At 38.6% G+C, this 14,346-nt stretch overlaps 1 protein-coding gene across 3 annotated transcripts in view; it reads left to right on the plus strand.

Annotated features, from left to right (window-relative positions):
• TMTC4 (transmembrane and tetratricopeptide repeat containing 4) overlaps positions 1–14,346 on the plus strand; it is a 50,312-nt gene that overhangs the window by 18,556 nt on the left and 17,410 nt on the right. For all 3 annotated transcript variants that reach the window (XM_008633682.2, XM_017733681.1, XM_017733740.1), the window contains 6 exons: positions 3,279–3,376; positions 5,447–5,539; positions 8,920–9,081; positions 9,854–10,056; positions 13,326–13,497; positions 13,582–13,713. In XM_008633682.2, the coding sequence (XP_008631904.1) occupies positions 3,279–3,376; positions 5,447–5,539; positions 8,920–9,081; positions 9,854–10,056; positions 13,326–13,497; positions 13,582–13,713 (860 nt within the window). The remainder of the gene's footprint in view (positions 1–3,278; positions 3,377–5,446; positions 5,540–8,919; positions 9,082–9,853; positions 10,057–13,325; positions 13,498–13,581; positions 13,714–14,346) is intronic.

Here is a 14,346-nt window from a genome sequence, read left to right on the forward strand (position 1 = left end):
TCTGTGGTTTTTCCAGTTTGTCAGTGGAATTCTGACTTCTCCTTTGTATGCTTCCTGGCCTTAATAAGCATATTTCTTATTCCACCATCCAAACGGAATAAAGACAAAGGAAGAATCCAGTACAAAATGTTATCTTTACTTTTTTTTCACAGCAAGCTAGTATCTTAATGTAGGTTTCCAGCTGTTATTTGTACCCATTCTATAACAACTTCATGCCTTTGAGAAGTCAAGGTATAGAATGTTTACAGATTTCCTTTTTTCAGGAAGAGGTTTTTTTTCTGTCCAAGTCAAAAGTTATACTTAGTTCTATATAAATGATTAAAATATTTGGCAAACAATTAATCATATTCTTTTATGTTTTAGAGTGTCACCTAGAAAATATTCTGTCTAAGTGTAGCAGATTTTTTGTAATTTTGACCAGTCACCTTAGCTTTGTATCTGTAGTCTGTCCTTTCATATTTTGTTCCTTTTCAAAAGCCGACATGTAGGCATTGCTTTATTTTATTTCAAGCTCCCAGAGGCTCATGTATTTTTCATGATTTCGCAGAGGTAACAGTTGAGGTTCATCTGGGTTGTACAGGACCTGTTGAAGTGAGTGTAACCAATCATAATTTAAATCAGTTTAACTTCTCTGTCAGTTCTGTGTCTTGTAGTTCACTATTTTCGCTTTTGTTCTTGCTCCCTTTCTGCTGATGCTGTACTTGCCACCTGATTGCAACTGACCTTTTTGGGAAAAGATGAAGGAAAAAGGCACAGAACACGTCCATATTCTTGGCATTGTCCATTTTATTTCCCAATGAGTATTGGAATAACTCCTTCCTCACTACTCTTCTTGCTAATATATCTATGGAATTGTGGGGGTTTGTTCTTTACATACACTACCTTTTCTCATTTTGTGATGTGACCTTTCTGTGTTTGTTTTTTTATATGAATGTGCTGCTATTACACTTGTCCTTGATGATTTGACCTAGTTCCCTTTATTACTCTTAGATTTTGAATCATCAAAGCATTTTTGAATTGATAGCTGCTCTCTTACTCTATATATACTTCCCACTATCTTCTGTGTTAAGATAATTTGTATTTGTGTACTGAATACTGCTTCTCTGAGAAGTGCTTATTTGTCCTGACCCCTTTCCACTAGAATTCGATTCTGAGAAGAAGAAATCTCTCAATGGAAGAAAGTCTCCTTCCATAAATGCAGTAAAGTCCATTGGCTGTCTTCACTATTTTCCTTTCTACACTTACTAAGGATGATTGATGGTCATTTTGTGAACACAGTCAATTACTTTGCCTTCAATCCCTGCATTCTCTGTGCTAGTTTATTTCTACGTTAAAAAAATTAAAACAAAATTGGTTTTCAAGAACTGGCTGAACAGTCTGTTGTACTGTAAAGTCTGAAAAGTTGAAGAGCTCCTCAAAGGGATGTATTTAGACAGAATTCTTTCTGTCTTAGCAATACTCATAGAACAAACATTGAAGCTCTTTCCTCCATGAGTTACAGCCCTCAGCTGTTCTTCTGTATAATTGATGTGGGCTGGAGTTTCCCCGTTGCATTTTAATTTTTCTACTTCCAATGTCTCTTTATTCATTATGTATTTTGTATTTTCTTGCTTTGTTTTTAGCATTATTCAGGTGTGTATGACTTCTTTCCTAAAAGAAAGCTTTCTTTTTATCTTTATAATATCTGCACCTCTAATGTTAAGTCTTACCTCACCTCTGGAGACATAATTTGGAGTGGAGGGAGAAGGATCAAATGCCCTCTAAGTATAGCAATGATGAATCTCAAACATCTTAATATTCACTCTGTTGAAGCTTTAGAAGCCTTAGGTAAGAAAGGAGTGTTAGAAGTAACCTCAGAACCTGTCCTTCCACATATTTTTGTGAAAAATTTCTGCTCTCTGCCACACAAAAGAAGTAGCCTGGTTCAAAATGAAAGAGGAGGCCAATGTCAGCAGATCCTTTTCAAACTTGTGGTTATGGTTTGTATCTGACCCCAACATTTGAGGTAGTGTACTGGTTTCCCTGTATAATCAGTACAGGGTTACTTCTCTGAAGGGTGTTCTGCTGCATTTAATTAGGTAATTTAATCCCTAAAGGTATCCTCTTCTCATGGCCAGTTAAAAAGGAAGCCTAGTGTACTACCTTAGGTGTAGGTGCCTACTTCTGGTGAAATTAATCTTAATCTTGCCATTTACCCTTTCCCTAGGCCATTATTGCCATTCTCTTTAAGCACAGAGGGTCAAACCCTCATTAGCAGTAGATAAGAACTGCTCTAGAGATCAAGGAAAGTAGGAAAGGGGTTCAGTCAATGAATGCAAAGTTCAACTTCGTTTTTTCACATTCCAAGTCAAAGATTGATTCTTGTGATGCCTGTAGAGCCCATGTTACTTGAATCAAGAAACTGCCTCTGAATGAGCAGAGTGCTTTCCTCTGTTGCTTGCACCTATGGAGTAGAGGTTGTGACTGATATGTTTTTATGTGAAGTACCCGTGTATTCTGTGTGTGATAGTACCTTGGCTTCAGTAGGGTTTATTGTTAGATTCATCTCAGATATGCCTGCTTGTAGTACCCAAAATCAGCTACATGGTACAGTCTTTAAAGACTTTTTCTTTGAGTAGAAGCTGTAGTTGCTCCTGATCTCTTAACCCCAGAGTTCCTCACCCTGCTGTAAAACTGCTTCCTGCATGCAAGGACTAACTGCTTCTGCTCAGATACTGACATATTTGAGCTCCATGGCATTCTATTGCAGTGATAATAAAATGACATGTGGTACTTGCTAAATGCAGGAGCTCTGGAGAAGCAGCTCATTGTGCCTTTGTAGACTAGACTGCAGTTAAAACAGTTTGTGTGTGTGACACTTCATGGGTAACTATAATAAAGAATTTCTTGTTCTCGTGGTAGCTTGGAAGAGAGTGGCCAGTAATGACATCCTTAGCTCTAGCAAAGGATGATAAATGTCTCTAAACATTGGGAATTAACCTTTGCAGATGATGAATTGTGAAAACTATGTGAAGCTTCTGCCATTCTAATTAATCTGGCTAAAACATCGAGCAAATAGGGAGATTTCTAATGTCTCCAAGAACAGAAAATGACTGCAATAAAGGGACAAATGCCAGCATATTGCAGGAGGTGCCCTATGTTTTTTAAGTCTATGTATCCAGATCTTGACTGGTGGAAAAGATTGTGATACTAAATGCTGTTTATTTTTTAAATTCTAATTTTAATTTACCTTCAAGTGTGCAAAATGCCTAAAGATATGGCATTCTTTATTTTGACAGGTAAGGAAGGATATACGTTTTCTGTATTCTGGGTGCTGATGAGTGTTATCCTAGGTGCAATAGCCATGCTGTGCAAAGAACAAGGAATTACAATACTGGTAAGAATTCTCTTATTAACTGAATTTTGACTCAACCTCTGTCAGGTGTAGTTGTGAAGTCTACAGAAATTAATCTTATCCACAGCTAATGAATGACATGCGCACCTTTTTGTTTAGTTCAGAAAACTAGTTAATGTTGACAAAAGCAGTATTCTGGTAAAGCTGTCTTGATTGTATCCCTGCCAATCTGTTGAAGTTTTTCACTATAACTTTTGTAAGCAGGTTGCATATATTTTTGCAAAGTTTAAAGGTTTTACAGCATTAGTTTTGCTTTTGTTGCCCTTGTTTTTGAATGTAATTCTCGAAATAGCACGACTACAAACTTCTCATTGAAAGCTTATGAACAAAGATATGGCTAGAGGAGAGCATTTTTAAAAGCTCCTCCCCCTTGCTTTTGTGAACAGTGTAATTATAATTAGGGCCATTGTTGATGCACTTCCAGTACTGCATCTCTTCCTTTTGTCCCTTATTTAAGGATCTGTCTATGGAAACAGATGTAGTTATTGTTTGTGTTTATTGTGGTCTGGCTTTTTGTAACTTCAGTGAAGACAATTCTCTTATGGGTGACCAAACTGGCGACCTGAAATGCTTTATCTGTGATTTTTACCTTTTATATAGCTATATATCTTTATAAATAAATCAAATTTACAGCTTTAGCTGACATAGATAAGCAACAGAATCAGAAAATTCTTTGCATCAAGGACCCTCTTGTCCTTGCTGGAAGAAAAGGGAAAAGAAATTACAGAAAACTTCTTGATTTGGGACATTTTTTTTGATAGATGTTTGTAGACTGATATATTTTTTGAAGGTGTCTGTAAGGAAAACGTAAGAAATTCTCTTAAAACATGGTGTAATTATTTACTCTAGAAGCATGAAGTAATTATATGAGCTAGCAGACACAAACTATTATTGGATTTGGGTTTTTTATTTGTTTGCTGTTGCATTGCTGGGATGATTATATTTATTGTTGTGCTAAGGGGCACAGATCAGAGGGATAAAGGGGTAAATCACACATTAAAAAGATTACTTGGAGGCTGAATGTACTTTTCAGTAGAATTCTTGCCTTCCTATCTCCATGTGAGTGGGCCAAAAGCCTTTTAGCTGCCAAGTGGCCGTTCTACATGGAACCAAGCCACACTCTAACCTATCTTCTGTCCCTTCCCTTTGGCTGTTAGTGATGGCCTTGTGGCCTCCCAGTGTACCAGCTCTTTGCTTCACCTGGAATTAGTTTTACTGTCTTTTTTCCACTTAGTCTTTAGAACAGTGAGGTAATTTCTGAAATTATTGGAATATAGGATAAATACTCAAGAATTATCAGGGTGATATGCTGAAACTTTGAAGCGGAAATGCTGAAGCTTGATTTTTGCTGGTAACCTCAACAGAATTACCCCTGGATACATTGATACAATACATTTTGTTTGCCTGCTTGGAGGTAGTTTTGTACAAGTGTAGTCCTCCAAAGTGCTGAATGTGTTCTAGTTTTATGTGTAGTGGCTGATGTCATATGGAACTCTTCCTTTTTTTTTTTTTTCCCAGCAGCTTACACTGTGTACATTGTTATAATTGCAAGAAAAGCAAGCCTGATACCTGAGTTAAATCTTTCTGAGCCTTTGTCTGTACCCTTTAAAAACAGTATTTCTGAAACCTGAGAGTCCAAAGATACTATCAAACAAAGAATAAGTAGAAGGCTTAAAGAAATTCCACGTTACTGACAGAAGCCTTACCTTTTGACTGCAGCATTTACACTGCAGAACATTTTGGGAAGAAGATGGAGAGCAGAATTCTGTTGTGACCATGCATGTGTTATCTAGCTTGCTGGTACATGGTATTCCCTGAAGGGTTATTCCATGTAGCAAGAGAATTCCCATTACAGTAAAATGTTATTGTACTAATCTGAGCTCCATTTCCATTCTGCCATCATTACTACCAATGTATCTCTCTGCTTGTTTGGAATCAGAATTAAGATGTACAGTAGGTCATGGTAGAAGTGCAATTTAAGATGTATTTAAAAGAAAATATTTGTGGTTAGCTGCTTCATCTTATGCTGTTATTTTTCTCTTTGTTGCTTAGGGTTTGAATGCAGTGTTTGATGCACTGGTGATTAACAAGATAAATCTTTTGGAGCTCATTCGAAAGTTACTGTATAAGGACAAGTCATTGGAGGTGAGTCTGGGAGGTTTTGTTCATTCTTAGAGATTTTGTTCATTCTGGCCTTTCCGACAGACATGCCCTAAAAGACAAAGATTCGGCTTCTGACAGTTTTGTTGCTGTTGAGAATTAGGGAAAAAAAACCCCAACCCAACCAACCAACCAAAAAAGGTATTGTTTGTTAGTCAGCCTAGGAAGGCATGTGCTATGACATCTTTGCAGCAACATGAGTAGTAGTGGGGTATTATTAGAATTGCATTGGATAGTGAAATCCCTTCCACAATTTTTTCAACAATATGTTAAAAATGTCGTATGGAACAGCTGACTGCTTGATGTAACAAGTTCTCTAGGGTCAGTAACTATACACCTGAAATGGCACTTAGAATGGTTTGGTCCAAATAACAAGAGAGAGAGATTTATTCAGATTCTTAATGACATAGTTAGATGTTTGAAAAGTACATTAAAAACATATTATGTTAATGGTAGCAGCTTTGGAGTTTAAAAGAAAAAGTTATGTTGGCACTGATAGTTGCTAAGGATTGATTTTTCTGACTTTCATTAATGTCACTTTATCTGGTATTGTCTCAAGTAGAGTCTGGCACCTAGTATCTGCACTGGCAAACAAATAACAGAAAAAATCAGCCTGAGATGAATGATGGATAGCAGTCAAATAGACCTACAGCCTACTAGAACATTGCTGCTGTTGAACAGCTAAGATTCTCACTCAACATTCAACAAGGCAAAGGAATATTCCTTGTACTTTGCTTCAGTCAGTGGTTTCACTGCAGAGGAGTCTCACTAATGTTTCTGAGTGGCACAGGTCCTATGGGGGTTTTAAATTCCTTTTCAAGGAGTGAAATGAGGAGCTTCAGGGGAAACCAGGGAAAGTAGGTTCTCTAGAACTGACATAATAGATTTGACCAAGGAGGGCTAAGTTGAGGAGTACAGGAGTATTTCATGCAGCAAATAGGAATGCTGGGGAGTTTTGCTGTATAAGGAGACTAATGTCAACTAGAATATGACAAGGGAAGCATCTAGAGCTGTAGGGAACTAAAGCAGAGCCAGTTCAGAATTAAGTGCTGGAAACAAAAGGTAATAAGTAGAACGTCAGGAGTAAGTGGCCAGTCAGCCTCACATCAGTGCCTGGTAAGATCATGGAACAGATCCTCCTGGAAGTTATGTCAAAACATATGAATGACAGGGATGTGACTAGAGACAGCCAACACAGCTTGACCAAGGGCAGATTGTGCTTGACTAATCTAGGAGATTAATCTGGAATGGAGAAGAGAAGGCTCCAGAGAGACCATCTCTCTAGGAAGCCTGTTCCAGTGTTTGACCAGTAATAAATTTTTTACAATGAGTGTGGTGAGGCACTGGAACAGGTTACCCAGAGAAGTTGTTGGATACTCCATCCCTGGAATTGTTCTGGGCCAGACTTGACAGGGCTTTGAGCAAACTGATCTAGCAAAAAATATCCATGGCATCCCTTCCAGCCCAAACCATTCTATGATTCTGGTGAATGTGTCAGACTCAAACCTTTTTGGAGGATTATTCTTTAAGCATGAAGAGCTCAGAGCATGGTTCTTCTGTTTTGTGACTTTTAAATGGTTCTGTCTCAGTGAAGAAAACATCAGATGTGCCTTTCCCCTCTTATTCTTTTGATAGAAGTAATTAATTTTAGCTCCTGTTACCTGCAAAAATCTGTTCTGCTCTTTTCAAGGAAGTGTATCTAAGATTGTTTTGCTTTGTGGAAAGGCAGATCTTAAAAACTCTGCAAGTAAGAACTTTTTTTTTTTTTCTTCCTGATTGAGACAGGTTTCAGTTTCATGCCAGATTTCAGTTAGCTCTAAATCAGAGAGGATACAATAACACTTCTTCCACTTTCAAATTCTGCCTACCGAGAGATTTTGTAGCAATTGTGAAATCTGGTCTTTAAGAAACTGCATGTACTGTTAAATGAAATGAAGCCTGGGACAAGAGATTTTGTGTAGTTAATAATCTGTCATAAAGCAGTTATAAATTTTCACTATATGTGGTTCTTTTCATAGCACAATTTTCTTCCAAAAGCTATTTTATAGGAAAACCATTCCTAAATCCCCAATGTGGGGACTTTGCTTACTGCGATGTCCAGATTGGAAGCAACCATTTGAGCACAAAGGCTAGCTTATGTAAAATCAAACTTACAGACTGCTTTATCCTTAGGGATTCACCTAAATATTTTACCATGATTCTGTTGTCAATTACAAATACTAAAAAGCAATCTGAATATTGTTTTTAAATTCAACTTTCCCATCCTATTAGAAAATAAGTATCTTCAGCCAGGGCACTGTTAGATGTCTTTGTTCAGGAAGCCTCCTTTTTTTTTTTTTTTTTTTTTTTTTTTAAACTTCAGGTTTAGCTAATATAGATCTCCTAAACAACTCTGGTGATCCTTGCTAAAGAGCATGTTCCACTAAAAGGTAATAATAATAATTATTGTGCCATCTTAAAGCTGTGACTGGTGTATTGTTATACTTACTGGTGGTTCTGTTTCCCATCTCCACTGGTGAAGCTTGAAGAATCTCTATAGTGTACACTGGTTTGTTGTTTGGTTTGGTTTTGTTGGGTTTTTTTTCAATTTATGCAAATGATGTGTGCTTGGAGAAAATGTGTTATACTTTCTGGAGAAAAAGATGTAAAGGTCTGTCAAATTTACTGTCTACACCATCGCTTCTCTATGTTTTATGTGAGTTGCGCTCTTTATACCCTGAAGTGTATATTATAAAATATGTGATGTAAATCAACTGAGTTAATGTAGATCAAACACAATCTTATACTTTTTCTGATCTTAGGTAATTTACCCTGAAGTAAGTGATTTGGGTGCCTCTCTGTCATTAGCTTTTTAATCATGCTTTTTGAAAATTTTAATTCAGTTTCTAACTGTGCAGTTTTCTTGGTATATAATTGTAATTTTACTTCTGAAGATGCCTAAGTGGACAAAAGCTTTCCATGACAAGCAGTCAGCTGGAAGCAGCTGTTTAAAACAAAGTCGCCAAAGTAAGCATCCTCCATTTTAGAAAGAAAAGATAAATTAATTTAATATGCTGTATACTAAAAGCTGTATTCTGCTCAAACTCCCTCTCAGAAATTGCCATGTAAAATTACATCAGCTATAGAATTACAGAGGATTTGTAGAAGACAGTCTTCTTGAACTAGAAAGTTTTGTTTCCTGATTGAGAAGGCAATTAAAATGTTTGCAAAAAATGCTTTCCAACTAAAATATCAGCTGTAACAGCAAAAATGCACAGGAATAGCTTTCTCTTTCTGAGATAGAGGTGAAAAGGATGTGAATCTGTTGGGTAAGAGAACAAATAATGTTTCTATATGAGGTGGTTTTCTTTCTTTCTTTCCTGTAGAATGCCGGGCTATTAAGGAAAGGGCTGCTTTTTAGGATAACTCTTCTGATGTGTGGAGGGGCCGGTATACTTTATATACGCTGGAGGATTATGGGCACAGGGCCACCAGCTTTCACTGAAGTAGACAACCCAGCTTCATTTGCTGACAGTCTGTTTGTAAGAGTAAGTTATGAAGTTGCTTTTTTCTGGCCAGCTCAGAACATTTGTCTTTGTCATAAAATTGAGTTTTCTATGCTTCTAGGAAACAATAAAGTGGGCAGTTTTTACCTTTTAAGATATGCGTCATGAGTCGAATTCACTTGTGCTGCTGTGATGATTTTCTGCAATGTTTTTTAAAATAGTATCCCATGTATATTCTTTTTATTCAATTTAGCATGCACTGTACGCATTGAAGTACTTTTCCATTTACTCACTATTTTTCCCACGCATTCAAGAAATTAGCTTTTGCTGATTTTCATTCCTTTTCCACATACTGTGCTTGACTTTTCATCTTCTTTCACAACTGAAGCAAATAGCACAAAGTTCTAGTCTGGTGTATTTGGAGTATGTCTTGGCTATACACCTCTGGTGGCATTAAGGATCTTTTTGGAGATGGAGAATGAAAGATGAAGACAGTGGGTGATGTCTTTTGATGTCTTCTCCTATAGTAAGAGATTGGTTTTTTTACATATGAATATTGGTTGGATAGCACAGAATTGCATTTCCCTGCTCTGAACTAGAGAGCCACCGAGCTATGTTTAAAAGAAAATTAAAAATTAATTTCACAGCTGTAATAGTAATGGATATGTAAATAGTTGTAGTCTAACAGTATTCATGGCGTCTTTATTTTGTTACAAGGGAAATGAGGGAAGAGAGAAGGACTAAAGTTGCCCCACTCCTCCTCCCCCCCCAGGTTTAGTATCAAATAAATGTTTGTTTTCTCTTTGACTGACAGGCTATAAACTATAATTACTACTATTCGCTGAATGCATGGTTGCTGTTGTGTCCCTGGTGGCTGTGTTTTGATTGGTCAATGGGCTGCATACCCCTCATTAAATCCGTCAGCGACTGGAGGATAATTGCACTAGCAGCACTTTGGTTCTGCCTAATTGGTCTGATATGCCAAGCTCTGTGCTCAGAAGACAGCCATAAGAGAAGGTAAGAGATGTTGATGAATTTTAAATGCCTGGCCAACTTGAGTACAGTATTATTTTGTTAAATCCACTACTGATAATTTTAACAATTCAGTGGAACCAGTGTCGAGCAAATGCAGTTCAAATAAATATTTATAGCTGTCATTACAGTTTTATCCCAATTTGGGCCCATCACTGTACACCAACTACTAGGAAACGGAATTGGAGGAGGAGGCATGGATGGCTGCTTTATATTTTCTCCTGAAATGGTATTTTGAGATCCTTAACACTGTAGGTGGTAAAAAGTAATATGTGCTCAAAACGCAGTAGGAAATTACGTATGTTGTTGCCCTTACTTCTTAAAAGTCATCATTTCCTTTAATCTTCTCCTAATAATGGAGGAGAGGAGACGTGCTTTGAAAGCAGGTAGAAATACTGGCCATGGTCAACAGTTAAAAAGTAAATGCTTGACCCATAGTATCTACTCAGAAAACAACTTGTATTTTACCCAAAGAAACTAAAAAATTTATTGTAAACTGTTCTTTCTTACCAAGGGCTTCTGTTTAATTTTGCAGGTTCTGTTCCCATGGACTTTTTGTAGACTTAATTTCTCAGTTCTTTAAAATTTTTCAACTGCTCAATCACAGAACGGTTGAGTTGGAAGGGACCTTAAAGCTGGGGTAGTTCCAGTCCCCCTGCCATGGGCAAGGACACCTTCCCTGAGATCAGGTTTCTCAAAGCCCCATTTATCCAGGCCTTGATTACTTCCAGGAATGGGGCACTATCACTACATGTCCTTTTTTAAAGCCCCTCTCTTGTTGTGCCCTTTAACTACTGGAAGATTGCTAGAAGGTCTCCCTGGAGCCTTCTCCAGGATATGCAACTCCAGCTTTCTCAGCCTGTCTTCACAGGAGGCAGGCTCTAGCCTTCTCCTCATCTTTGTGGCCCACGTCTGGACTCACTACAACAGGTCCAGGTCCTCCTTATCTTGGGGGCCCTGGAGCTGGATGCAGCACTCCAGGTGGGGTCTAGAGCAGAGCAGAGGGGCAGGATCACCTCTCTTGCCCTGCTGGCCACACTGCTTTGATGCAACCCAGAATATGGTTGGCTTTCTGCACTGCAAGTGCACATTGCTGGGTCATGTTGAGCTTCTCATCACTGAACACCCCCAAGTCCTTCTTCTCAGGGCTGCTCTCATGCCATTTTCTGTCCAGCCTGTCTTTGTGCTTGGGATTGCCCTGACCCAAGTAGTGGACCTTGCACTTGGATTTCATGAGGTTTGCATCAGCCTACCCATCCTATCCAGGTCTCTCTGGATGGCATCCCTTCCCTCCAGTGTGTCGACCGCACTGCACAGCTGGGTGTCATGGGCAAACATGCTGAGGGTGCGCTCAGTCCCACCGTCCATATTGCCAACAAAGATGTTAAACAGTGCCAGTCCCAATACCAGCCCTTGAGGAGCACCACTTGTCACTGGACACTGAGCCATTGACTGCAACTCTTTGAGTGCCACCATGCAGCCACTTCCTTATCCACCAGGAGATCCATCTGTCAAATCCATGTCTCCAATTTAGAGAGAAGGATGTCATGCTGAACAGTGTCAAAGGCTTTGCACAAGTCCGAGTAGATGACATCAGTTGCTCTTCCCTTACCCAGCAAAGCTGTAACTCCATTATAAAAGGCTACAGAATTTGTCAGGCAGAGTTTTTCCTTAGTGAAGCCAGGTTGGCTTTTACCAATCATCTCCTTATTTTCCATGTGCCTTAGCATATTTTCCAGGAGGATCTGCTCCATGATCTTGCCAGGCACAAAGGTGACCTACTGACCTAGTTTCCTGTGTCTGCCTTTTTCCCTATTTAAAACATGAAGGTTATGTCTCCCCTTTTCTAGTCAGTGGGAACTTCAGTGGACTGTCATGACTTCTTAAATATGAAGAGTAGGGGTTCAGCACTATCTTAGCAACTTTATCCATCCAGTTCCCTCAGGATTCATGAATGTGTCTTATCAGATCCCATGGAGCTGTGCACCTTCAGGTTCCTTAGATGTTCTTGAGCCTGACCTTTTCCTATGGCGGGCAGTTCTTCATTCTCCCAGTCTCTGCCTTTGCCTCATGCGACTTGAATGATGTGGCTGGAGCACTTGCTAGTGAAGACTGAGGCGAAAAAGTTGTTGAATACCTTAGCCTTCCCTATGCCCTGGGTAACAAGGCTTCCCATTTGCTTCCAGAGAGGGCCCACATTTTCCAGTCTTCCTTTTATCACTGACATAGATAATTCTATTGTTCAGAGTGCAAAATCTTTTCTTATTCTTTTTTTCCCTCTCATCCCTTTAAATGTTAACAGGGCACCTGCCTGCCTTTCTGCTGTTCCCATACTTATTTGCACAGAGAAATCATTTTGGAGAGGGGGTGGAATTCTTGCTGCAAGTGATGTCGTACTTTCCAGTAAAAATGCACTCACTAAGCCTTTATTGCTAAATAGTTTTTTAGTAAAAAGTGAAGACAAAAAGTATACTGAAGGCCTAGGACTTTTGGGCATGAGAAAATAGCAAGAGGACACATCTACCTTACGCTGTGGAGATTCATTTGTAATAAATTAGAATAGAAAATTACCATGCCCGTGGCCTTTGTAAGAAATACCTGACATGGACCTGAGGTTCTTATTCCCTTATGTCAGCTCTATAAAAGTGAGGTACCTAGACTCTTTTGTCTGAGCTGTGTATAGTCCATAAAGAGTTACCTGCTGAGGATGTTAACACTGATGCCTAAAAAAAGGAAGACAAACTGCCCTTGAAAAGTATGTCTCTTCTGACTGTAGAAGGAGTGTAGATTACTAACTTTCAAGTGGTTAACCACAATGGATTCTACTATTGATGTGTTTGTTAGGAGAAAAACCACTCTCTCAGTTGAATGTGCACCTAAGTTTATTCTTTAACAGTGACTTATGTTTTTACCCCCATTACTGTCTTAGTAGGTCCAAAAATAGACAGGTAGCTTTTACCATTACTTTTCCTGCCTGTGTATTTTAGATAGGAGTTATGTAATTAATATGTAATGGGGCTATCTTCTGGCCTGGAAGCATGAATATTGCTTTTCTGGAAATTATAGCAACGATTTTTAAAGTGCCTCACTGAAATTTGATCTGATCTTTTTAGTGGGTCTCAAAGGCTGTGTTTGAATGTCCTGTTCTATATGCACATCCTTCTACAGTGTTTAAATAAAGTTTATATGTTAAGTGGAAAAGGTACTTTTGTTAAGATTTGTAGTTAATCTGAGAATCTGTTTCTTGTTTGCAGAATCCTTACACTGGGACTTGGATTTCTTATTATCCCTTTTCTTCCTGCAAGTAATCTCTTCTTCCGAGTAGGATTTGTTATTGCAGAGAGAGTCATCTACCTCCCCAGTATTGGATATTGTATTCTCTTTACATATGGATTTAGTCTCTTGAGTAAGCAAGCCAAGAAAAAGGTACCATCAAAATAATCAGTAAAGTTGATGATGAAGTTGTTCAACTGCAAGATTTGTTTCTTAACTTGGCTCTCTTTCCTTAAGAAAATTCTTGCTGTGGCAGTACTTGGAATCTTGTTGATAAATGTTATGCGCTGTGCACTCCGCAGCAGTCAGTGGAGGTCAGAAGAACAGCTTTTTAGGAGCGCGTTGTCTGTGTGCCCTCTGAATGCAAAAGTAAGTCACTCATGGACTTCTAATCTTTTTTTCTTTTTTTTCAGGTGTTTTGAAATTTGGGGTCAAGGAGGTGTTATGCATAGTTAGTATATTGTGCTACAGTGTTATTCACAGTCTTACTTGGTTCAGGAATGACATTGACATGTCAGACACCTAAATTACAGTGGTAGCATAGTCAAAATACCAGAAAGTGCAAATTACAATATTGTAATTCAGAACTTGGGAGTGGGAGTGGGGAGGTGAGGGAGAAGGGAGAGTGCACTTCAAGAAAGGCATCCAGTCAAATTGGGTGTACTGCTAATAAAATCTACTTAAAAAATTGTGTGTATAATTGCAAGTTATTGCAGTAAAAAAATCAAAACAGGGTAAGTAAATTGTAGCAATGTATTCAGCTGAAAAATGTCTGTGCTGTTTTTAGAATCCTTTCTGTATACCTTCCAGTGGTACATAAAGCCAGCACAGCTGAGGGACAAAGCAGCATATCATCAGTGCAATTGCAGGATGTGGGAGTAAAATCTTTGCTCCCACTTCTGCTCTTTTACAGCAGCTGAATGGGCTAGAGTCTTCAGACATGGACACTGAGGAAAGCTGCAATTTTCCCTGCAGGCTTAGTGAGGGAACAAGTAAGACGTG

Source organism: Corvus brachyrhynchos, unplaced genomic scaffold (genome assembly GCF_000691975.1).
Source record: "Corvus brachyrhynchos isolate BGI_N302 unplaced genomic scaffold, ASM69197v1 scaffold1120, whole genome shotgun sequence".
Lineage (NCBI taxonomy): Eukaryota > Metazoa > Chordata > Aves > Passeriformes > Corvidae > Corvus > Corvus brachyrhynchos.